At 43.0% G+C, this 26245-nt stretch overlaps 1 protein-coding gene across 1 annotated transcript in view; it reads left to right on the forward strand.

The window, feature by feature from the left end:
• SMOC1 (SPARC related modular calcium binding 1) overlaps positions 1-26245 on the forward strand; it is a gene marked incomplete at both ends in the record, with an annotated part of 153544 nt that overhangs the window by 77534 nt on the left and 49765 nt on the right. The window contains 2 exons of the mRNA XM_080707170.1: positions 23736-23835; positions 25939-25986. Coding sequence (XP_080563296.1) covers positions 23736-23835; positions 25939-25986 — 148 coding nt within the window. The remainder of the gene's footprint in view (positions 1-23735; positions 23836-25938; positions 25987-26245) is intronic.

Here is a 26245-nt window from a genome sequence, read left to right on the forward strand (position 1 = left end):
AGCAGGGATGGGGAACAATATAGTGCTCCTTAGGGAAGTTTCTAGGCTGCCCCCTTCTGCACAGGGCTTGTGGCTGGGAGGCAGGAGGCATCCATGAGAGTCAGTCAGGATGTGAGCCAGCAGGATGAATGTGCTATGGGGAAGGTCACTGGACACATGAGCTTGGCCTGTTTGGGATGGTCCCATGTCTGTGATTGCTCTTGTTTAATAGAGCAGCAATTGGGTGAATCCACTATCTCAGGCCAGGGCTGGGGGCTTCGGGAATTTCCCTGTGTGATTCAAGATCAGTAGGTAAAAGGTGTAGGCTGGCCGTCCATCCACGGGGTTCCATTTCTGGGCTGGATTACCAGATGACTGCTCTTGGGTAGAGATGTGGAAGGGCGGGGATTGTACAGGAGTATGTTAAAATGACTCCAGCATGCAGCCAGGCTCTCACATTGAGATAAATTGGCCTGCTGATGGGTGAAGGTGTTTAGTCACAAGGTGTTTTCTTGTTTAAGCCTTACCATAAGCCCATGTATGGATGATGTGCTGGCAGTGGGGCGGGGCGTGAGGAGCCAGTTCAAGCCCAGAGCCTTCCAGGGGCCTCCATGCTCTGCTCCTCTTGGAACTGGCAGAAGGAGCCCTGAGGTGCTCACTGAGCGGGGTGGCTGTTCCTGCAGCCGGGCTGCCTGGTGTGAAGCCAGCCTCGCCACCCTGGAAAAGTTGCTAAGCTTCTAGGGTCATGGTTTCCTTATCTGAAAAATGGAGAAAAGTTGCTAAGCTTCTAGGGTCATGGTTTCCTTATCTGAAAAATGGAGATGATTATCTCTAGTATTGGTGCGTTATGCACATGTTATATATTATTATCAATATTATGTCATTTTCGTGTATTCTTCTTACGACATATATCATGTGTTATCATCATTAACGATGATTATTACTATAGCTTTTCTCATGTGGTTGTGGTAAGGATTGAGTTAACACATGGAAAACACTTAGAACAAACCAATGTCACATAAATGTTTCATGATCACCACTGTGATCCCCAAATCCATTCTATGACTATCTCTACAACAACAAAATGCCTAAGACCTTTTGTAGAAGTTCCTCAAGTTTAGAAATTAATGTACTCTTGCATGAAAAAAATTTTTTTAATTACTGAAGATTAAACCTAGGGACATTCTACCTCTGAGCTACATATCCAGCTCTATTTTAAATTTTGAAACAGGATCTTGGCTGGACATGGTAGCACACACTTGCAATCCCAGCATTTGGGAGGCAGACACTGGAGGATCATGGTTTGAGGAAAGCCTCAGCTACATAGCGAGGCCCTTTGCAATTTGGTGAGACCCTGTTTCAAAAAATAAAAATACTAAAAAATAGGACTGAGGTTGTAGCTCAGAGGTACAATGTCCCCTGGTACTGCAAAAAAAAAAAAAAAAAAAAAAGAAAGAAAGAAAGAAAGAAAGAAGGAAAAAAAATAAAGGAAAGAAAAGAAAAGAAAAAGAAACAGGGTCTTGCTAAGTAGCTGAGACTAGCCATGAACCTAGCATCCCCCTGTCTCAGCTTCCCAAGTATAGGTTATTACAAGTGTGAGCCACTGTGCCTGGATATCAATTATTTACTACTTATTCTAGAAAAAAAGAATGCAGGTGATCTTTGTATTGCTGAGCATCTGTGCTGTGGGAGGAACTCAGACCTTTTTTGGATTTGTCTGTGGCTGGGACAGGTTAAAGGTGATGGAGAGGAGGGCAAGGTCCACAGAGGTGGTTTTTCTCTTCTTCTCTAGGCTTGTGTAACCCTGGATGTGTTGCTTAGGAGGAGGGTTGACCTCTGTCCTCTGCAGACAGCCTGCTGGTCAGCTAGACCAGGTGGTGTTTGCTAAAGGAAAGAAAGGACCAGATTAGTCAATGGCTAAATGAGCATGCCTCAGCACTCAGCAGAGATTTATTTCACAGATGGGCAGGTGCCCCTCGTTTGTTTAACAGTCTCGGCACTGCCATGTGTCCACTCGCTCAAGCTGGCTCACCCTGGTGGGCAGCCAACCAGCCCGATGGCCACCCATCCCAGCTCAAGTGATTGAAATAGATTGCTTTCCCCCGATCAAAGATGCTACAATAACTTCACAAATGAGGCTACCTCTGAGTGTGCTTCAGTCACATTGACAGGTGCCAGAATGCCAGGGCACAGAGTGCCTTGTCCTCCCCCAACCCTGTCATTACTTAACTAGATTTTTTATTTTTCAAGACCCAAACCCAGAGACAAGCTACATCGCTTTAATATTCCTTAGAATATTCCCATGTACGCATCTTGGTGTTAATAACATATTTTAGCCCTGGGAATTATTACATATTCTCTTGAAGTTTATGGAGGGCATGATGGGGCTCTAATGGGATTGGGTTTGTCTGCTCTGGGACACAGCTTGAGACCACATGACTGAGTTGGCTTTAATGGGGTTCACATGGGACTTGATGGCTTCTGTTCTCTTTCTTTGTTTCCTTTTGTCCTCCTTCCTCCCGATGCCTGACTCAACACACACACACACACAGAAGCAGAGACTCATCTTCCTTTTATAGTAGTGATGCTAAAATTGTGCATGAGCTCTCCTTAGGTTTTTTAAAAATCTCAATACTGAGGCCATGTCCCAGGTCATTAAGTCAGATTCTGGGAGTGGGACCCAAACATTGTAATTTTGAGAGCTCCCCCAATGATGCCAGCATTTGGTCAAAGGGCTTTGTTGCTCACATTTCTTGATCTTGTCATTGGAAAGTGGAGTGAAGGCCCTTGGGTGACCTGTTAAGCCAGGAGCTACAGGCTTTGTGCTTTGCTGTGGTCTTATATATTTTCTCTTCTGGCTATCGGGACATAATTCCTGACATCTGTTCTTCCAAGTCCCCTGCCAGGTGGTTGTCTGGTGCCTGAGCTGATTAGCTGAAACCTGCGTGGCAGTTGAGGGCAGTTGAGGAAGGATGCTGGCTTGCCACCATCAGGAAATGTTGGCTGGAGCTTGTCAAACACCGGCCACTGAATGGCAGTGATGGGGACTCTTTGTTGAGTGCTCCCAGGTGGTAAGGAACCTAGTTTTATACCCATTAATCTTCCCTACAACCTTTCTGAGGTAGTTATTAATACCCTTCTGTATAAAGGAAACTGAATTTCAGAGGAGGTGCATAATGGGTTGAGTTAAATGAGCTAGAAAGGATTTCTATTCAAGTCTGCCTAATTTCAAGGCCTGTGTCTTAACTTATTTATGCTACAGAAGTGGCCTTGGGGCATATGTATTTCATTTTCATCACCATTGTTATCCCAGAAGTTCCCTCTCTTGTTGCCCAATCAATCAAATACACATTAAAAAAACCCTTTTGATTATGGAAAATTTTAAAAAATACAAAAAAGCACGCATAATAGTATAATGAACTCCATGTACCCATCACCAGCTTCAACAATGATTGACACGTGGCCATTTCTGTTTCATCTTTACCCACAGTTTCATCTCCCATCCCAAACCAAAATGCTTCAAAAAGCAGATCCCCAGACACAATATCTTTTTATCCCAAACAGTGACAGTTTTAAGCTCCACTGTATTCTGAGCTGCGTGCTGGTTGCTGTAGGGTGTTAAAAAAATGTCAGGACCTCTGCCTTCAAGAAGCTTATATGCAGCAAAGATATTAAGACAAATGAGAAAGTACTTTATAATAGATAATATATGTGCCACTGATAATACATATTTTTAAATCTCATTAACAAGTTAGTTGCTTGGAGTTCAGAATGAAATATGTTGTTGGGAATACACACACACACACACACACACACACACACACACATATATATATATATATGGTACTGGGGTTCCTGGAAGCCCTTCTACCTCCGGGCTACGCTCCTAGACCTATTTTTTATATTTTTTGTTTGGAAACAGGGTCTCTTAAGCCAGTGAGGCTGGCTTCGAACCTGCGCGATCCTCCTGTCTCCGCCTCCCAAGCGCGGGGATTACAAGCGTGCGCCACCACGCCCAGCTATATATAAACTTTAAACCATAAATGTCTTAAATAAAACTAAAAGCAGCCAGGCGTGGTGACGCATGCTTGTAATCCCAGCATTTGGGAGGCTAAGACAGGAGGATGGTGGTTTGCAGACAGCCTCAGCTATTTAGTTAGGCCCTTTGCAACTCAGTGAGACCCTGTTTCAAAATAAAGAATAAAAAACAGGGCTAGGGGTGTAGCTTGGAGGTAGAATGCCCCTGGGTTCCATCCCCAGTACCACAAAAAACCCCAAAACAATAACAACAACAACAACAGCAACAACAACAACCAAAACTAAATGCAAATAATACATGTTAGCCTTCATGAGAAAGAACTTATGTAAATAACTCTTATAATTTGGAAAGAAAAAGAGCCTAGTAGAAAATTGAGAAAAATTAATAATAAGCAGGTCACACAATAATAACAAATGGCTAATGAATGATGTTAACGTCCCTCGTCATTAAAAGATAAGTGATAGGTTGTTTTGCTATACAAAGTGGTCAAAATTAGAAAAGATGGTATAGGGAAAATCCTAACCTTATCCCTGTATTGCAGCTGGGAAAGCAAATTGGCACCAACTTTTTAATGGCATCATTTTGCAATATAGGTCAAAAGTCTTTAATTGGGTCCATATTTTGAGCCTGAAATTCTACTTCTAGGAATTTATTCTGAGGAAATAATTAAAAATATGTGAAAATAGTTAGCCACCAGGATTTCCACCTAAGTTCTGTTTATGGTTTCAAAAATTTAGAAACAATCTAAGGATCTACAAATACAGAAAATGATGACATAGCCATTTCCAACTACAAAAATGATGTAGTTGATGAGCCTTTTCTTACATGTGTGATATATGATCTGAGTAGCCAAATAATTATAGAGGAATATGTTTGTCTTTCTAAATAGAAAAGCTATCATACTCTGTAAAAAGAAATTCTGATCATCTAGAAATGCATAGTGTAGAAAGACAAAACCATCGACTTCATCTTTCCAGTATAGCAACAATTAAGTCTATAACCCTCTAGATTTTTTTCCTTATGTGTATTTTAATCATTATGTAGAATAAAATAATATCACACATTTGTGTGTGTGTATGGTTGGTACCGGGGATTAAGCTCAGGTGCATTCTATCTCTAAACTACATTTTCAGTCCTTTTTTTTTTTTAATTTGTAAACAGGGTCTTACTAAGTTGTCCCAAGTCCTGGGATGTGTACCACCACATCTAGATCACACATTGTTTTATAACATTTTCTCAACTAATTATATTGTGGGCTTATTTCTAGTAAATTGCATATAACCCTACCTCATTTCTTAAAAAAAAATGTCTGCAATATGTTCCATGTATGAATGTTCCCTGAATCCTGGAATTTTGGGGGTTAAATTTTAAGAAAGCATATATTAGGGCAAAAGGTCCATATTTTTCAGGCATTTTATGCATACTACCAAATTGCTCTCCATAAATATTGAGCGACGATGTGGTTCCCGGACATGTTCCCAAGCCATTTTAATTTTTTGTGTAGATGGATTGTCGTTCTAATAATATTATTATAGAATATGAAACACCATTCATTATGTTACTTCTATGTGAAAAATGTGTTATGTTTCCCATCTCTGAGCCCCGTGTTCCAGGAACAATCTCTCTTGAAACAGCTCTGCAGGCAAGCAGCTTTTCCCATTTTTATTCATTCTAACCACTGCTCTTCCTGCTAATGCATATGTACACCACTTCCTAAGGTCATTTTCTTACACACAGGGGTCCTCGGAGCTGTAATTTCTTCTTGATGGTGTTTGGTTCTGAATTTGGAGGCTCAAAGAAAAGGTCTTTTAACCAAGGCAGAGTACTCTGTTATCATTTCCATTGATTTTACTATTGTATCTTCTAAAACCTGGGAAGATATGCTTATCCTTCCTTCCTTCCTTCCTTCCTTCCTTCCTTCCTTCCTTCCTTCCTTCCTTCCTTCCTTCCTATTCTTTTTTTTTCTTTTGTTACTATGGATTGAATTCAGGGGCTTTTTATTTCTGAGTTATATCCCATCCCTATTTTATTTTCTATTTTGAAACAGAGGTTTGTTAAGTTACTGAGCCTTGGCCTCAAGTCTCTAATCCTTCTTACTCAGCCTTCCAGGAAGTGGTGTGCATCCCCATACCTGGCACAATACTAATTTTCTTTTCTTTTTTTTTTTTGGTGGTACTGGGGTTCCTGGAAGCCCTTCTACCTCGGGGATACACTCCCAGACCTATTTTTACATTTTCATTTTGGAAACAGGGTCTCCTAAGCCAGCGCGTGGCTGGCTTCGAACCTGCGCGATCCTCCTGTCTCCGCCTCCCAAGCGCGGGGATTACAAGCGTGCGCCACCACGCCCGGCACAATACTAATTTTCTAAGTGCCTGGAGTCAAGCTATGAAGTAGGACTTGCTCCTTTTTAGTTTTCCTTTCAACTCTCCCATAGTACAGAACTGTTCTTCCTGATGTCAGTCCTGTAGACCTGAGTGGTGTGACCACCTTGCTCTGGAAACATGTTGGCTTACCATCTGGTTCTCCCTCTTCCAGAATCTCACCAAATACTGAAGGTATCAGTATGAACTATGAGCCTTTGTTGGCCTGGGCTGATTAAACACTGGCTGGCAAGAGTGCAGAGCATTCTGGTGGAGTGGAAAGCATTTGTTCAAGCTCTGATGAGCCTAGAGGTCTGAGTCCAGAAGCAATGGTCTTTTTGTCTTAATGTAGAAAGATTTTGCCAAAAGCAACTGTGGAACTTTCCTCAGACAGTGTAGATGATTCTTTAGGTATAGTACTGAGATCCAGGGTGCATATGCAAACAAAATTGTTCCTGAGCTCAAGCCAGGATAGCATCATTGGATGCCCCAAGCAAAACCAGGTGTTGTATTTAGTGGGTGGTGCCATCATTTAGACCTCAACCCTCTTGGGCACTGCATAATGCCTCCTTCCTTCCTCCCTCCCTCCCTCCCTCCCTCCCTCCCTCCCTCCCTCCCTCCTTACCTCCCTCCCTCCTTTTCCTCCCTTCCTCCTTCCTTTTTCTCTCTCTCTCCTTCCCTCCTTTCCCCCTCCCTCTCTTTCTTTCTGCAGTAACACTGTTAAATATTCAAGCCCATCCTTTGTGTATAGATGGCATAAATGGTAAATGAACCCACTCTTGGGCAAGTTGTTGCTTTTCTTTTTTTCTTTTTTGAATGCTCAGTAAACATATGGTTACTATTATAATTTGAACATCTACTGTGTTTGGGGCACCTCACTCACTACTAGTTTTACATGTGTTTTTTTCTTTGAGTTGCTTGTGTTCCAAATAAGCAGATAGTGCATGTGGATAATGTATTAAAAAAATGCCCTCTTTACCATAGTTGCTGCTCAAAATATATTACCTTTTTTTTTTTAGGTCTCACTTTGTAATGTGGGAAAGTCGGGCTAACCCAGAGACTGGCAAACTGGTCTCTTGGGCTTCACACCTGTTTTTGTTTTTTAAAAATATTGGCTCTATTGAGCTATAATTTGACCGACATACTATTTGCCTCTTTAAAATGTACAAATGAGTGGTTTTTAGTCTATTCATAAAATTGCACAACTATCACCACTATCTAATGCCAGACTGCTTTCATCACTCAAGAAGAAATCTTGTACCCACTGGCAGTCACTCCCCATCATTCCTCTCAGCCCTCGACAGTCACCAGTCTACTTTCTATTTCTATGATTTTCTTACTCTGGACATTTCATATAAATGGAATTATGGTACGTGGCCTTTTGTGACTGATTTCTTTTGCTCAGCATGTTTTCAAGATCCATCCCTGTTGTATTATGAATCAGTATTTCGTTTCTTTTCATTGTAAAATAATATATTCTGTAGCCGAGTATGGTGGTGCATGCTCGTAATCCTAGTACTTGGGAGACGGAGACAGGGGGATAGCAGGTTGGAGGCCAGCCTCAGCAAGTAGTGAGACTCTCATCAACTCTCATCAACCCTGTTTCAAAATAAAAATAAAATGGGCTGGGAGTGTAGCTCAGCAGTAGAATGCCCGAGTGACACACACACACACACACACACACACACACACACACACACACACCCCTATTAGATGGCTGTGTCTGTTTTGATTTTCCATTCATCACCTGATGGACATTTGGGTTGTTTTCATTTTTTTGGGGGGTCTATCATAAATAATGCCATTGCAAACATTTGTATACATTTTTGTATGGACATATATTTTTAATTTCCTTGCTCTATTCCTGGAAATAGAATTGGTAGATCATATGTTAACTACATATTTAAATTTTTGAAAAATTTACAGACTCTTCCAAAGTAGCAGCACCATTTTATATTTCTACTAACAATCTATGAGGGTTTCAATTTCTTTTTGTCTTTGACAACACTTATTAATATGTGTCTTCCTTATTTTAGCTATCCTGTTGAGTATGAATTGGTATCTTGTTGCAGTTTTTTATATGCATTTTTCCTAATGACTGGATAATGATGTTGAGTATATTTTCAAGTGTTTCTTGACTATTTATACGTCTTTGAAGAGATGGGTATTTGGATCTTTTGCTCATTTCATAATTCACTTGTCTTTTTTATTATTAAGTTGTAAGAATTCTTTATATAATGCAGATATAAGACTCTTCAAATATGCAAATTACAAATATTTTCTCCCATTTAGTGGGTTGATTTTTCACTTTCTTAATGTAATCTTTTTTTTAATGGGGATTCTACCTCTGAGCTATACCTTAGCTCTATATTTTAAACTTTATTTATTAAAAAAAATTTTTTTTGAAGCTGGGTGTGATGGCGCATGCTTGTAATCCCCGCGCTTGGGAGGCGGAGACAGGAAGATGGCGCAGGTTCGAAGCCAGCCATGCTGGCTTAAGAGACCCTGTTTACAAAAAAAAAAAAAAAAAAAAAAAAAAAAAGTATAAAATAGGTCTGGGAGTGTAGCCTGGAGGTAGAAGGGCTTCCAGGAACCCCAGTACTACAAAAAAAAAAAAAAAAAAAAAAAAAAAAAAGACTGTGGCACTGGAGATGGAACCGAGGAGCATTATACCTCTGAGCTACACCCCTAGATTTGTCTTATTCTTTATTTTGAAACAGGGTTTCACTAAGTTGCGAAGGGCCTCACAAATTGCTGAGGCTGACCGTAAGCCTGTGATCCTCCTGTTTCATCCTCCCAGGTATTAGGATTACAAGAGTGTGCCATCATGCCTGGCTTTATTTTTTATTTTGAAACATGTCTTACAAGTTGTGGAGGACCTCACTAATTTGCTGAGGCAGGTCATGAACCTATCTCAGCCTCCTGAGAACTAGAATTACAGGTGTGCACCATCATGCTTGGCTGAGGCACAAAAATATTAGTTTTGAAGTCCTAGTTATCTATTTTTTTCTTTTATTGGTTATGTGGTTGTTGTTATATTTTAGAAACCATTTCCTAATCTGAGGTAACAAATATTTACTCTTGTGTTTTCTTCCAAGAGTTTTATGATTTTAGCCCTTACATCTAGGCCTTTGATCCATTCAGAGTTAATTTTTGTATATTGTGCGTGACTGAGACAGTTTCACTCCTTTTGTATGTGTGTGTCCGGTTATCTCAGCCAGCTTGTCAAAAAGTGATTTTTTCCCCTTTGCATTGTTTTGGTGCCCTTGTCAGATATCAGTTGACTGTAAACGTCAGGGCTTACTTTTGGCCTCACAATTTAATTCCAGTGATCTCTCATGTCTAGTCTCATGCTAGTATCTTGCTGTCTTGATGATTATAACTTTGTAGTGAGTTTTGAAATTCTTCTTCCTTTTCAAATGAATGGTGAGATAAATATTCTTCTTCATCTGTGATATCCAGAGGTCTAGAAACCTCTAGCCTGTGCTGTGGTCAGGTTTTATGACATTGGCAGTGTCTTTGGTTTGATATCTGCAAGGGAAAAGAAGTGGTGGTGGTAGGGATTGGCGGCGGGAAACTTTCTAGACTCGCCAAAGCTGAGATTTGTATATCCTCAAGAGGTCTCATTCTTTTTTGGGGGGTGGGCGGTGCTGGAGATTGAACCTGGGGGATATACCCCTGTGATACATCCTCAGCCCTGTTTTATTTATTTATTTTTATTTGGAAACACGGTCTTTCTAAGCTGACATAAGCCTCACTGAGTTGCTGAAGCTGGCTTCAAACCTGCAATCCTCCTGTCTCAGTCTTCCATGTCCTGGGATTACAGGCATGTGTCACCATGCCCAGCTAGGAGCTCTTGATCTTTGACAAAACTAATATTTCTTCTTTGAGTTTACCAGAGGGAAGAAACATGGGTCGCAGTGAGCCTTGATGCTATAGAGGAGTCGTGTGTGGCCTGTCCCCTGGAGCCTGGGCTTGCCCTTGCTCCTCTCCCTACACTGATGGATCCTCTGAGCTCACTGGGACTCTTAACACATGGAGATCTGGAAGATGTAGAAGCTGGACTCTCAGTGAGCCGCAGTCAGCAGCCAGCTCTTTGAGGGGGCTCTACTTCTTGTCTTCTTGTAGGAGCTCTAGGTGGCATATAGTTCATAGTGAGTAAGCAATCTAAGTTATGCAGATATTGGAAGTAAAATTTTCCCCTTGTAAATGATGGCAGGCACGGGGCCACCATCTTGTTCTTTCAGTGGGAGAGCTGGTACCCCTTGGCCGCCCATTTAGGAGTAAGGGAGTGCAATGAGATGCGGGTGGATGGAGCATGCTTTGTGCTGAGAGCACTGTGTCCACTGTGTCCTGAGGGTCTTGCCCGCCCCATCCTCTGCTCTGATCCAGCTGATTTCCACTGAACGGCCACTGTGCATCCTCTTCCAGATTGGCTGGCATCATTCACTTTGGTGTGAACACACAGGGCTTGGGTGCTTCCAGCTGGACATCTGAGCTTCCCTAACCCTTGGGGACTCTGTTTCTATCGCTTGTCTGTTGTGGCACCGAAAGGAGCAAGCTCTGGGCAGAATCTGCAGCTGCTCTTCTGCATGGGGGTGTACTTGGGAGGGAGGGAAGGATGGAAGCTGCCTCTCTGGCCTTCCTGCTTCCTGTGGGAGAGAAGAGGCTCTGGGATGGGAGGTCTCAGTCACTCTCTGCTATTCTTTACTTTTTCAGATAATAGCAATCAGCAGCAGCAGCAACGGCACCACTTTCTTACTTGCATAGATAATGTTTATAATGTGCCAAGCTGTTTTACACGTGCCTGACACATGTTAATTTATTCAATCCTCACTACAGCCTATGAGGTCGGCACTATTCAGCCCCATTTTATAGAGGAGGAAACTGGAGCAAAGAGAAACCGAATATCTTGCTCAGGGTCACATAGCCTGCAACTTGGTAGAGTCAGGATTCAAATCGGTCTGACTCTAGAATCGTTGACTCAACTGGTACTTTGTACTACCTCTCTAAAGGGACACTGCCATCTTTTGAAGTCGTGTTGCTAAGCTAGGGCACATTCAGGAAGGCCGCTCAGGCCAGTAAGGTCAAGAAATTATATCACAAGAGGAATGTTCAGTGGAGCCAGAGATGTTTGGTATGGAGCTGAGAAGAACCAGAGCATGCATGGGAACGAGATGACCAAAGGGATAAATGACAGCCATTGCCACATCTTTATCTGTAAACGATGACACTCTTTTTCCGTATAGCCCCCAGAGCTGACCCAGCATCGCTAAGTAAAATATATAAAGGTAAAAGGATTCTGACTCAACATAGGGAAGAATGTTTTACAAAAAGAGCAGTCTACAGAGCTGGGCGTGATGGAGCACGCTTGTAATCCCAGTACTTGGGAGGCTGAGACAGGAGGATCGCGCAGGTTCGAAGCCAGCCTCAGCTACCTAGTAAGGCTCTCAGCAACTTATTGTTTCCAAATAAAATATAAAATAGGTCTGGGAGTATAGCCCAGAGGTAGAAGGCCCCTACCCCCCCCCCCACACACACACAAATAAAGAGCAGTCTACAGATGGAACATCTGACCTAAAGATGACTTTTCTTCCCATTCTGGGAAGTAGGAGAACAGAGACAGAATGAACATCCTGCAGGAATGGAGGGTTGCTGTGGGTGGAGGGTGTGAGAGGGGGGTTAAGTTAATGACCTCAGAGGAAGAAACACGTTGGGGATTTTATGAGATAGTAGTTAACATTCAGTCAGGAGGCTAGACACACAGCAGATTCATAGCAGATTCATAGCCAACACTTACTCAGGAAACTTCCAGGCAGAGACATTAATATACACATATTTATTGCTGTGGTCATTCCACTGACGGTATGTACAACATGCCAGGAGAGGATACTGCAGGTTGGTCAACTAAACTCTTTAGAAAAATGGGATGGATCAGAATTTTATTTTTTATGTCAAAATAGGCAAAGGTCATAGAAACACAATGGTGGGGTAGGAGGACAGGAAAGTTTAATTAAAAGTGAAGTCAGATGTGGGAAGGAAGAAAAGACTCCCACTTACACAGGTCACCTTTGTCCCATGATAGCCAGATTTTTACAGTTCTGGTCTGGACAAAGCTCCTACATATGAGGGATCTTCTTATTGGTTATTTTGTAAACATAAAAACACACTTGATCTTTCCCCCCCAAATGGAAACAGAAGTAAATGAATGAGAATTGTCCTATTTGCCATTCACCAACCTGGACCAGCCTACACACCAGAGGGACTCAAGAAAGTAAAGTTCTCTGGGTCCCTGAATCTCCAATGCTTTGTCTTTTAAAATATGTGAGTGTTGCCAGGCGTGGTGGTGCACACTTGTAATCCCCGCGCTTGGGAGGTGGAGACAGGAGGATTGCGCTCCTCGCTGGCTTAAGAGACCCTGTTTCCAAATAAAAAAGTATATAAAAAAATAGGTCTGCGAGTGTAACCCGGAGATAGAAGGGTTTCCAGGAACCCCAGTACCACCAAAATAAATAAAATAAAATAAAATAAAATAAAATAAAATAAAATATGGGAGTGTTGAGGAAAATGGTGTTCAAACTTTTTGAAAAACAAAGAAAGTTCCTTATCACAGACAAGGAAGACTGGTGTTAACACTGACAATCGGGCACTAGTTTAAAAAAATTTCTCTTAAGTGGCAAAAGTCCCGTTAACAGTTGGGGTGTAGAATTATGGACCTTCTGAATTAAAGGAGGCCTCAAAGCTACCTGCTTTACCTTCTTCATCTTCCCATCCGCCCCAGCTCAGGACTCAAGCTCCACTGATAATCACACCAAGGGGTTCCCCAACTTCCACCTGATTGCCACAAGAGACAAGAAGTTTATTCCCACAGTGACACAATCTATAATGTGCTTTGGGACCATTTTCTTGGGAAGTCTTTACCTTGACTTAAAAGCTATCTTTCTGTGATTTCCAAAAGATGACCCTAGTTCTAGTCATGGTATTTGCAGAATCCATAGAAATCCTACTTTTCACAGAAGGACTTAAAGACAAATAGCTTATCCTTGTAAAACCCTCTTTTTAGCCAACAGATACTTCTTTTTTTTTATTTTATTGGTGCACTGTATTCATACATCATAGTGGGATACAAACTTTTGTAGACATACATGCACACATCGCCCAGTCAGCCCCCACCCGATCCCCACCCCATTCTCTCCCCATCCCTCCCTCCCATGCTTGGCTTAGTTGTTGACATCTAGTATTATAGCAATTTATCCAAAATTAAAAATGATAATCTCACATAACAGTTTCATTTGTCTGATACCAAGCTTTTGATGTCTTAAAGATAACATTTCAATATTTCTTTTTGCTTTCTTTCTTACCAGAGAATATTTTTTCCTTTTTTTTAGGTGAAACTATCATATATTTATTTTTCAGAAAAAAATCTATCCTGATATGGAATATGGACTCTAGATACCCAAAACAATCTCGAAGCAAAAACAAAGCTAGAAGATGTATATTTTCTGATTTCAAACCATATAAAGCTACAATAATTGAAACAGTGTAGTACTGTTCTAAAGGCAGATATATAGACCATTGGAGTTAAATACAAGCCTAGAGCTAACTTCTTCCCTATATTGTCAAGTTATTTTTGACAAGGTTTCCACGAAGATTTGGTGGTGGAAATAATAATCTTTTAACTAAATATTGTTGAAAAATAATAATTACATGGAAAAGAATAAAATTGGACCCTTACCTAATCCCACATACAAGTATTAACTCAAACTAGATAAAAGACCTAAATATAAATCTTAAGACTATAAACTTTTAGGAGAAAATCTGGGTCATAAAACCTCACAACATTGAAATTGGCAGTGATTTCTTGGATATGATTTCAATGGCACAGGCAACAGAAGAATATACAAACTCCCTAAAAAATAAAAGAAAATATTGTATATCCAAAGACAATGTAAACAGAGTTAAAAGTTACTAATAGAATTGGATAAAATATTTCCAAATGCTATATCTGAAGGTATATTAATATTCCAACTAGAAATCCTAAAAATTAACAACAATAAAGGCAAACAATACCCTTTAGAGATAGGTAAAAGACTAACATAAATAATGAATCTCCACAGATAACCAATCTTAGTTGTCTGTTGGATGGAAACTCTTGTTTCTCTGGTTCTGGTGTGTGTTACCTATTTCTTCTTTGTAGTTAATCTCTTTGAGTATTTTCTCTAGTGCTGGTTTTGAAGACATAAATTCCTTCAGTTTCTGTTTGTCATGGAAGCTTCTTATTTCTCCATCTAATTTGATAGAAAGTTTTGCTGGATAGGAAATTTTTGGCTGGAAGTGGTTTTCTTTCAGAGTTTGGAATATGTTACTCCAAGCCCTTCTGGCTCTCATGACTTGGTTTGGGAAGTCTGGAGTGATTCTAATGGGTTTGCCTCTGAATGTCACTTGGCCCTTTGTTTTTGTTGCCTTTAAGATTCTCTGCTTGGCTTCCACATTGGTCATTTTGACAATTATATGGCGTGGGGATCCTCTTCTCCGATCCTGTCTAAAGGGAGTTCTATAAGTTTCCTGGATCTGTGTATCAACCTCTTGCTCTATATTTGGAAAATTTTCTGCTATTACTTCCTTGAAGAGATTGTTGATCCCTTTGGTATCACTTTCTTTTCCCTCCTCTATTCCAATTATTCTTAGGTTAGCTCTCTTAAGATGGGCCCATATTTCTTCAATGTCAGATTCCTGCTGTTGGATATCTTTTTCTAGATTAGAAACTATGCATTCATTTTTGGATTGCTCATCTTCTAAGAGCGAGATTCTGTTCTCCATGTGGTCTAATCGGTTGTTTGTGCTTTGAGTTGAGGCCTTTACTTCATTAATTGCATCCTTTATCTCCTTTTGGCTCTCTCTGAGTTCTTTTCGAAGCACCTCTATTATTTCTACAGTTATTTTCCTGATTTGATCTTCTAGAAATCTCTGATTTTCTGTTTTATCAGGTTCTGATGTTGTGGGGTTGTGCACATTCATTACTTCAGTGTTATTCCTCTTTCCCATGATTTCGGAGGTTTGTGCCTTCTCTGGGTTCTTCCCTTGGGTCACTATGGCTTCACTTAAGGTGCTCTGGATCTCGAGTCTGTATTATCTCAGACCCTACTACTCCTTTACTGGGTTGTATCACAGAGTCTCCGACCCAGGGAGTCGATAGAGGCTGCTTTAAACTATGGGGGGTGCCAGGTTGCACGCTCTCCTATGGTGTGATATCTCTGCCACCACCACTCCCTCACTGGGTCAAGTCCCAGGAGCCACAATACTGGGATTTCTCCTCTGTGGTCCGCAATTTGACTCACTGTTCTTGAGTACGTAGATGTAGCTGTACTGGACTCGGTGAATTCACTGCTGCTGCCGCCGCCGGTGGCAATATGGCGCCTCTGCCACGCCCTCGGCCATGAGGCTGGCGTATTTTTTCTTCTCTGGTTTTGATTTCCACTCTGAATCCCTGCAGCGTGTACTGAGCTCAGCCACTGGGAGCTTTAAATGCTGTCTGCGCCGAAAGATCCCGCCTGGCTGTTCCGCATCGGCTCACCTCGGCTTGCTGTAGCCGTCCGCTGAGTTCGCCGCTGCCGCCGGCAGTATGGCGCTGCTGCCGCGTCCTCAGGCGCGTGTGTCTCCTCTGTGGCCCTGAGCTCTGTTCTCAGTCCGCTTTCTCTCTGGAGCTTGGTGGTTTTTTTGTTTTTCTGGTGATGGTGTTTTCTGGCTATGAAAGGCGCTCTTTTTGTGGTAATGGAGATTGGTTGTTAGCGGGACTCTTAAGCCCCGCTTTTCTCGGTCGCCATCTTCCCGGAAGTCCTCCCAGATACTTCTTTTGCCCTGGCAAAAATCCTTCATTCTATCACTCATTCCCATATTATATGGATTTATGTCTCTTTCTCCTGGCTTCTTCTTTCTGAATCTGATCTGCTAAGGACCTTCTTAAAAAGCATCTTTCTCTTTTCTCCTCCCTCCCTCCCTCCCTCCCTTTCTTTCTTTCTTTCTTTCTTCCTTTCTTTCTTTCTTTCTTTCTTTCTTTCTTTCTTTCTTTCTTTCTTTCTTTCTTTCTTGTCTAGGGATGGAACCCAGGGCATTTGACCTTTGAGCTACACCTCCTGCCCTACTTTATATTTTTATTTTGAAACAGGGTCTCACTAAGTTGCAGAGGGCCTCACTAAGTAGCTGAGGCTGTCTGTGAACCACAATCCTCCTGTCTCAGCCTCCCGAATGCTGGGATTACAAGCATGCGCCACCACGCCCGGCTTTAAAAGCATCTTTCTTAAATAGGACACAAGACTTCAGATGTGCTCATTAACAGCCCGGGGACAAATGGAGCTGTCTCTGATTCTAACTAATGTTATGTTGGCAGCGCATCACACCGTCGACTTAGAAAAAATAAGGCTGATGAAGGCTCCCATATTAAGGAAGATTTTATTGAAGGATCATCTCCTTTTCTGAATCCTCTCTTAAATCCTGTAGGGTGAGGTCTATACTCTAAAAGAAAAATCCCTCATCCCCCTACAGAGAGTCTCCATGGGCCTGTCACAGAGTTGGAGAGAGTGTCTACACGTAATGAGATTAGCAGTGTGTTAAGGTTATGGCCTGTACCTTTCCTTGCAGAAGGGAAAGGAAAAGGACAACCCCAGTAGACACCAAGCACATACCCTGCACCTGAAACTGTGTTAGATGCATTCCATACCTTGCCCTGCTTTGTCTTCTCAATAACCTTCCAAGTGGTATCTTTAGCCCTATTTCACAGATAGGGTCAGAGAGGTGACTTGCTAATTGATTTGGAACAATGGGCAGATTAGGAAGAAAAAAACAGCCTCCATCCTCCCACTGTCAAAGGAGAATTAGGAAAATACCCCTATGCCTTCTGCTTGGATTAATTTTTCCCCCACTAGGAAATGCTCATTTATATGAGAGTAGTCCTTTCATTACAGGCTTGGTAGTTGCTGCTGAGAATGATGAATCAAGCCTGTCCCTTTTCTATGGTTTATGTTTTCTACTCTACAAAAGAAGCATCAAGAAATAGCCATGAGTGAGAGGGTCCTGTGATTTGGGGGATCTCAGTTGTCCTTGAATATCTGAGGCAATTCAAGATGGATTTATTAACAGAGATATAGTTTGAAAATGCCCATGAAAGAGAGGAGGGGTCGTCACTGGAGGGAAAGTAGTCCAATCACAGAGCACGAAATGAGACCTGGACGATAAGAAAGACTCTAAGAAAGTAGGACTTGGACTAAGGAAAGAAATAAAGCAAGGCCCACGGTTCATTATACTGCAGGTTGCTGAGAACACTAGTACCATCAAATGCTCCTCCCACAAAAATCAGGGGTGACTCCTCCATGTTAAGAAGTCTATGAGTTGCTGCAAATGTGATCTTCTTCTTAGAGCCAAATCATTTACGAGTTAGGAATAGGAGTTCCGCAGTGTAGACATCTCTTGACTTAGTTTAAGCCAGTGTTTCCAAAATTGCTTGGCCAGGGAACACCTTTACTCCTGGTAATTCCCATTCACACCATACAGAAAACCATCTCTATTCATCGGCATCTCAGTAAGGGAAGGGTGAAGGCAATAGGGAAGGCTTCCCCTCCCTGGAGGAAGCAGAAGAAAGTGGGCATGTGTGAGAGATAGTTGGAAAGCGGGTGCTTGGTAGGGAGGAGAGCAAAAGGACAAGTAGCAAGGGCTGCAATGGGAACTGAGGGCTGAGCCCCAAGGTAGGTGCCCCTCAGGAATGGCCAGGGGAAAACCTGCTGGCCAGTGGGTACAGTATAGACCCCCAAGCTGTAGCTAGACCACTCCAGAAAAGGCCTCTCATCCACACAGCTGTAAAAGGCCCTTTTCCAGTTGTCTCCCCGAAAGGATATTACTTCCATCTCCTGCACCCTAAGAGTTCTTTTTTCTAGGGAGTTACAAGCACAAAGAGGCTCAGTCATTTCTCTCTGAGGCTGACACTTGTGACTACTTCTTTCTCCTGCTCTCTTCCAGGTTTGAGAGATTTGAATCTGCCAGGACTAGGAACCGGGGCTGGGCTACTTCGCTATCTCTGGGCCTCAGGTCTGGGTTAGCTTGGTGATCTCGAAGGTTTTTTCCAGCCTGGTCAATTCGGAAATGTTATATGAGCACAGGGATATTGGGATTCTAGTTTCCTGGGCTGTTATTAACTTGATGGGCGTTTGAATCAATAAGTCTGTCCATGACTCTTCTATGAGGATTTGCACACAGGGTGGCTTTGAGGCCTAAATGAGGTAATGCATAGATCATGGCCGGGCACCCATGTCAAAGTAGGAGGGATTTTCCATTTTGGGTATGGCACCTATGGGTGATGGGTGCTACACCACAGTCCATCTGCCCCTGTTTTCTTGGATGCTTTCCTCCCTGTGTTCCCTTGAGCTGGTATTCTCTAGGCCCCTCTCACTCATCTGTCATTTATCTGCCTTTGTTGAGAGTGCAGGCTTCCTACAGTCTCCCAGGTGGCCAAGAGTTGGGCTCATGTTGAAGATTAGCAGGCTTAAAATGATTTCAAATTTGTCTTAATTTGGACGGAGGTTGAACTGCAATATACCACTGAGCTGTTTATGTAAAGGGCTTCTTGCCAATAATATTAAAGTATGTGAGTCAGAGATGAAAGTTCCTTATCTGAGAACACACTGTTTTAAAGTGCGCTGAGGAACACCAGTTCTGTCCAACAAGAGAGTTACAATATAAGCAGAGAGTAACCTCACTTTGGTTGACGTGAAAACCCCAAACCAGCCAATTCTGTCCCTGAAGGGAGACCCGTCACTTGGCCTGTGAGCCTTCCTAGAATGCTCCAACATGGGGTGGGAGCCAACCCCCTGGTTTGTGTCTGTATCTTTGGGGCCAGAACAACCCCGAGTTTTAAGAACTGCACAGCAGGATGTTAGAAATAGCCAGTTACTTTATTAATTCCTCATGACCCACCTTTTCTGTAGATTAAGGTCCCGAGAGTTGATCAATTTGAGGCTCTTGGAATTCAAAAATTATTACTTATTAATTTAAAAGAATAAATATGAGTCAGGCGTGGTGGCACACGCTTGTAATCTAGTACTAGGGAGGCTGAGATAAGAGGATAGTGCAAGTTTAAAGCCAGCCTCGGCTACTTAGCGAGGCTCTCAAAAACTTAGTGAGACCCTATCAACAAATAAAATATAAAATAGGTCGGGGGGCGGTTAGTCTGGAGGTAGAAGGCCCCTGGGTTCCATTCTCAGTAACACACACACACACACACACACACACACACACACACACACACAGAATAAGTATGCAAGGGAGGAAGATAATTGATTGTGTGTATATAAAACATCAGTTCTATAAAATTTATATCTTGATTGTTTTTCTGCAGGAAGCCTTGCTTCTCTTCCCTGAGAGTAATAAAATGACTTCTCTATAAAAACAAATTCTCTTTTCTCCTCCCAAACTGTTTCAGATTTTATGCTAATTTCAGACTGCTCTTTCTCCCATGGCTGGTCAGAATAGAATGTTCTTTTGTCCCATTAGGTAATCTGGCTCTGATCTTTTTGAGTGTACAGATAATTTGCTAGAAAATAACATAATAATAAAAAATAATAGTTAAGGTGAACTGGGTACTTACCCTATGAGCTAAATGCTGTATTTACATTTTAATTTAACTCTCCAAATAACTGAGATGAGTGTTGTTATTATTATTATTGTTGTTGTTGTTGTTATTATTATTATTATTTATCACCTTCCTTTTTATTTTTTTTTATTTTTTATTTTTAGGTGGTACTGGGGTTCCTGGAAGCCCTTCTACCTCCGGGCTACACTCCCAGACCTATTTTTGCATTTTTATTTGGAAACAGGGTCTCCTAAGCCAGCGCGCGGGGCTAGCTTCGAACCTGTGCGATCCTCCTGTTTCTGCCTCCCAAGCGCGGGGATTACAAGCGTGCGCCACCACGCCCGGCTCACCTTCCTTTTTAAAATAACTGCAGGCTCTCTGAGGCTCAGTCTGATGAAGAAGCTTTCTGAGGCTGCCATCTGTCTCCAAGTCTCTTCTTCTGCAAGAAGACAACTTGAAAACTCCCCAAGGCAGCTTAAAATCGAAACCTCTGAATTTAGAATCATGGGCTGATTACTTCAGGGTTCCTGCAGCAAAGAGATTTTCTTTGGCCATTTCTGCAGGTCCTGCAATCTGAGCTCTTCCTGGGGTTTCTGTGCCCTCTTTAGGTCCTCTCCTCTCCTCTCCTCTCCTCTCCTCTCCTCTCCTCTCCTCTCCAGCACACCTGGGGCAGGTGTGACCGCTATGGTGGACCTCAGGCCTCAGAGGAATGTGGCAACAATTCCTCATTCATTTTCAGTTTTACAGAATTGGGAAGCAGCTCACAGCCTGAGGATTCTGTGCTATGGGGGAAATGCCAGGATCTGGGAGAAAGGAGCTGTGTTTAGGCCTGTGGGCCCGGCTGGGGGCTGGGAGGCAGTGCCCATGTGCCCACAGGGATACAATGGACATACTCACTGAGAAAGTGGCCCTTGGGACCCATTGAGCCCAGAGGTCAGATTATATCCCCTGGGACAAAGCTTTGGGCTTGACCTTTAACACATGCATTTCATTCTATGCCCAGTAACCTTAGCTGGGACTCTGTGCACGCCCCAGAGGAGGGGGCCTTCAAGTCAGCCAACTCTCTGCAGCCTGCTTGACCTCAGGGCCCGGCTCCTACAGTGTAGCTCTGGGCCAGAGCCCAGGCTTGGGAGCCTTCTTGGGAGGCACAGTCCTTATGCAGAGAGAGGCCCACCTTGACCACGGGAGCCCAGGGGCCTGGGAGTGAGTCAGAATAGTTGCTTAGTTGGGAACAGATCTGCCGGAGGTGATTATCAGCCAGCACAGAGAAAACAGCCAGCTAGGCCCCATTAAAATGCTGCCCCTGGCCAGGACTCATCTCTAGGAAATATCTCTTATAGGGATGATGGAATCCAAGGGGGGGTCAACTCCCAAGTTTTCCAGCAGCATTCCCCCCCAATCCCATGGAGGTTGCTAGAAGAGCTCTGGTCCCTGAGGAGGTGGCTAGCCAGCTGTTTCTGACACCATTGAGAAATTACTGCCGCGGCACTCTGTATCTGCCCTTCAGTGTGTATCAGGCATTGGCCTACCTCCCCAGCACCCTCCATGTGGACATTGTGGTCCCCATTGTGTAGATGGGGCTCAAATTGCTAAGTAAGGTGCCTGCTTCATAACGGGCTGGACATAGACTCAGGCCCTGGTCTGCCTGGGTTTCTTTCCATTCCTCCTTTAGGCTTCCTCAGAAGGTGGCACTGATCAACTCGAGATGTCGATCTTGGTGAGCAGCCGTGGCTGGGGGTTAATGACTGTGGCCAGGAAATAAAGCAGGAGTGAAATGTGATTCTGGGGGTCAAGCACTGGCATAGCCTCCTTGCAGAGGATGGAGAGGCAAGTGCCTCATTTGATAGCAGTCATCCTACTGGAAGGAAAAACAGGCCCATGCCTTGTCTTACCTTGATTTCTGTGGGTAGGCCCTGGGGTGAAACAACTTGTTTTAGCGGAAATTACAGTGCTTGGCACCCACACAAGAACAGAAGCCTTTCTGTATCTTTTCTGCGGTAGTGATACAACTTCTAGGTCTTGCTCAGGCTGTCAGCTCGATCTTTTCATTCTGTCTCCTTCTACACCTCCCAACTCAATTTGTATGCAAGCACCGTCTAGCCTCGGTTCCTGTATGTCCTTGATCCCAAGAGGCATGTCTTTTCGCACTTTAATATTTTTGTGGTTGGCACACATCTTGTCATAGAGATCTATATTTAATGTGGTGCGCCTGCTTAAATTGATGTTGCACTCTTAGAATTGATGGAGAACAAGGATGGAGGAAATATGAGAATTTGTGCCTTTATTTAACCCATCAATCAACTGTAATAAATTTCAGGGGTTATGCTAGATGCTGGGAAGGGAGGAATAACTAGTGGGCCATTCTCAAGGCCATGGTCTGGAGAAGGGAGAAGGACTGGTTGAATCCATAGCCAGAGCTTGCTGTGGTGACGAAGGATTGGAGGAAGGCCGAAGGGAAGGAGAAGGAATCCTGGGACTGCTTCGAGGAGAAGGAGTATTATGAAGGGGGATGGGCTATGAAGGGATTAGGAGAGAGAGCTGGAGATGGAGTGGGGAATGGCCTTCCAGACAAACTGAATAGTTGGGGCAAACAAAGGTTCAGAATCATGGGAAACGAGGGTACATTTGGGGGCATCAAAGGATTTCATTGTGATGGGAGTGGAGGGTTTATGTGAAACTGTGGATATAAAATGACCTCTTGCTTCAGGGATAGATAGGGTCAAATCGTGGAGGACCTTGGGCAACATACAAATTTGTTAAATCTCTATCCTTAGTCCAAAGGTGAATAATTTATATATATATTTTTTTGTCGTTGTTGCTTGTTTATTTATTTATTTATTTATTTATTTATTTATTTATTTTTGCAGTGCTGGGGATGGAACTGGGGGCCTGGTGTATGCTAGGCAAGCACTCTGCCACTGAATTATACCTCCAGCCCTCATTAAGGAATTTGTCTTGATGTGTGTTTCAGAACTCCACAGAGAGAACAGATGGGAAGAGGACAGTGGGTGGGATGGCAGGAAGTGGGTAAGGTGACAGCTAAGAGTTAGCCTAAAGGAAGCAAACAACCTCATTTCCATTTACTGTTCCCAGAAAGTGGACCTGGTCCTGGGGCTTGAAGAAGATCCCCTATTGGTGCATCTGGGCATCTAGAAGCAGAAACTGCAGACACGGGTGGCTCTGCTCTTGCCTTAATCACAAAAGGTGCACTCATGTCTCAGGAGAGCGATGTGATCAGAAGGCAGGCCAGCCCATCAGTGGGTACTCAGCGGAAGCTAGAATAAACAGAATGGTTATTTATTTCTACTTGTTAAAAAAAAATGCCTCATCAACCTACAGTGGTGACATTCCAACTTGAACTTGCCAAATTAATTCACTGATCATCTTTTTTTTAAATAATTGGATAGAATTCTATGATGACTCTTAGAGAAAAAAAAATATAGGTATTGGTGAGCTTCCTCACAGAAAAACCACTCTAGCCATATCTCAGCATGATATCAGATATCAAGTGTTTGGAGGCACAAGAAAGAAGCAGGTAAATTGTGTGTGTGGAGGGCACAGAGCAAACACGTCATCGATGCTGTGAACCCACCTGTGAGGAGCCTCTAGAGACACGTGGGGGTGAGAGGTGGAAGGAGCTCTTGCACCGTGAGGGCGATGCTTGGAAAGCAGTGGGACTGCTTCTTGATACTGCGAGCCAAGACTTACGGTTCTCTTCCCGTCCCGTTTCTCTGAACAGGTGCAGTGCCATACCTACACAGGGTACTGCTGGTGTGTCACCCCAGATGGGAAGCCCATCAGTGGCTCTTCAGTGCAGAACAAAACTCCTGTATGTTCAGGTACCGTAGGGAGGGGCGGGAAGAAGGAAACGGGATGGAGAGAGACCCCTTGATTGGTCTCCTGCATTTTGTGGGGGACATTTGAAAGGTTGGTGGTGGCTTTGAGCCCTTTCCAGGGCAGGGAGAGTCCCACTCCACCAGCTTGCTAAGTAGTCAGCAGGGTGAACGAGGGTCAGCATGTAACTGCATGGATATATTTATTTATTTTGAGTTTGGGTTTCTGGTTTAGTGTTCTTTTCCTAAGCACTGGTGGAAACCCCTAGGGCTGGGATTGGCATATACGATTTTAGCTTCTACCCAGGCTAATTGCTAGTCATCCTTAAAGTTCATTATTGGGGTGTATTTTGAGTCTGCCTGGGAATTCAACATCAAAAGCTGCAGCGATCAACTATTGATGTCTCTCATGAGCGCAGGAGAGGAGAGGTAGACTCTGTACTACAGATTTGCCACAACGGAAAATGTTCAGTGACCTTTCAGTCTGGCTGATGATCAGTGCCTGGGGAATTAAAAGGAAACCATATGTTGAGGTGCCTCTGTGTATTCTGGCCCAGTAGGTCTGGAATGAGACCCAAAGTCCTTATGTTTCTGAAGTGTCTTAGGTGGTTCTGATTATTAGACAAGTTAGGAAATTACTGCTTGGTGGTGGCCTGTTACAGGGTTAGTCTACAGCAAAGATGAACTCCTTTCCATTCCCAGCTGGGTAAGTGTAGAAATATTTTGCTGTTGGGTCAGTGTCATGGGATTGTACATTATGGGTTTACATAAGCCCCATGCCTTCCACCTCCTGTCAGTGGTGTGGGACTCATGAGCACCTCCCTTAAGTTCACTCTATGGCTCAGCCTCATTCAAAAAAACCTAAACCCATCAGCCACTTCACATTTCCCCATATCTGTGTGTTTAGGATCTTAATCTATTTACTTATTTTGATTTTTAAATGTAATGCATAAAACTTTATGCTAAAAGTTATGGAAAATTCCAAAGCCTAGCAGTCTTACTATTTTAACATCATGCTCATCATTATTATTTTTACAAAACTTACTCATCTTTTTGCTTGCCCTTTTCTATAAAGGGAAAAGTAAGTGAAAAGGACAATAAGAATATATGTTAGGAAACCAAAAGTCGCAGGCCCAAAGGGAAGTTTACTTTATTTGCGGTTAACATGGAAACTGGAAACCTTAATTGGGGCTGGGGTGGGGAGAGACAGGAATTAGCTTTCCTTACACATGACCTGGAAAGTTTCATTTAAATCAAACAAATGCATGAGAAACAAGCCATGCAGGGTAATAGACCACACTTCTTGCAAAACTAGTATTTGAAAAGGGGAATGGTATGGATTAGGAAAATAGGGATTTTTTCTTTTCTTTTGTGGACCTCTGCTGATGCCTTTCTGTGGGTAAGAGGGTACCACTGCACATGTTGGGGTGAGCTCCATGGAGTAATGGCACCGGCCATTAGGGTCAGGTATGGAGGATGGGTGCATGTGGCATCCCGGTGTACACAGGGCAAGTGCTGGGTCCAGTGTACACACCATCCTCTTATGGAGGAGCAGGCTGTGTCTAGAAAATTGTTTCCATGCCTCAGACTATTTTGGCCCATTCAGTACAATTGGGCCAACAATTTTCTACTTAATGCAGATGGAAAATCACTGATTTCCTGCCCTAACCAGCAAGGGATGTCAATCATTGTATTTGCAGTAAGAGGGAGTTTCTTTTCAGTTGGCCCTGCTGACTAGATATGACTCAGAACATGGGGCTGATGAGAAGTGGGAACGTGGGGGCATGGAGACAAGGGGCAGATTTTGGAATGTTCCACAGGGAGTTAAGTGGATGTGGAATTTTGTAAAAACCTGGTTAAGACCATTGCCAGGGAACCTGGAAATCATAGCTCATCTCAAAACAGTGCTGGGTTATCAGTGACATTGATGTTAAACAACCCTACTTGACATCTATGTATGTACTAACTTTGTATATAATATCCCTTGATGTGTATACAATACATATATACATGACCATATGCTCATAACATCAGGCTTTGCCAACTCTTTGAAAGAAACCAACCACAGTGCATTCTGAATGGCTGTTTTTGTTTCTCGTCTCCCCCAAGGTTCAGTCACTGACAAGCCCTTGAGCCATGGTAACTCAGGAAGGAAAGGTGAGTGGAGTTTTATGCTTTATCTAAATGTTTGCTTCTGAAGTCAGTCCAAGCAGGAGTTATTAGACAAGATAGAAGCAGCCTGGAGTGAGAGCTAGAAGTGCCCCACAGAAAGTCTTTGCTTTCCCACACCCTGTTTCCGCCCAGAAGCTCTGGAGGTAAGTAAGGCTCATATGGCGATAGCGACACATTACCAGAATTTCTGAGGGAGGTGAGCCAGGTGTGGAGCGCAGAGCTGCAGGGACTTTTATGTGGGCCC

Source organism: Muscardinus avellanarius, assembly GCF_963383645.1.
Source record: "Muscardinus avellanarius genome assembly, chromosome: 12".
In the NCBI taxonomy this organism is placed as follows: Eukaryota; Metazoa; Chordata; class Mammalia; order Rodentia; family Gliridae; genus Muscardinus; species Muscardinus avellanarius.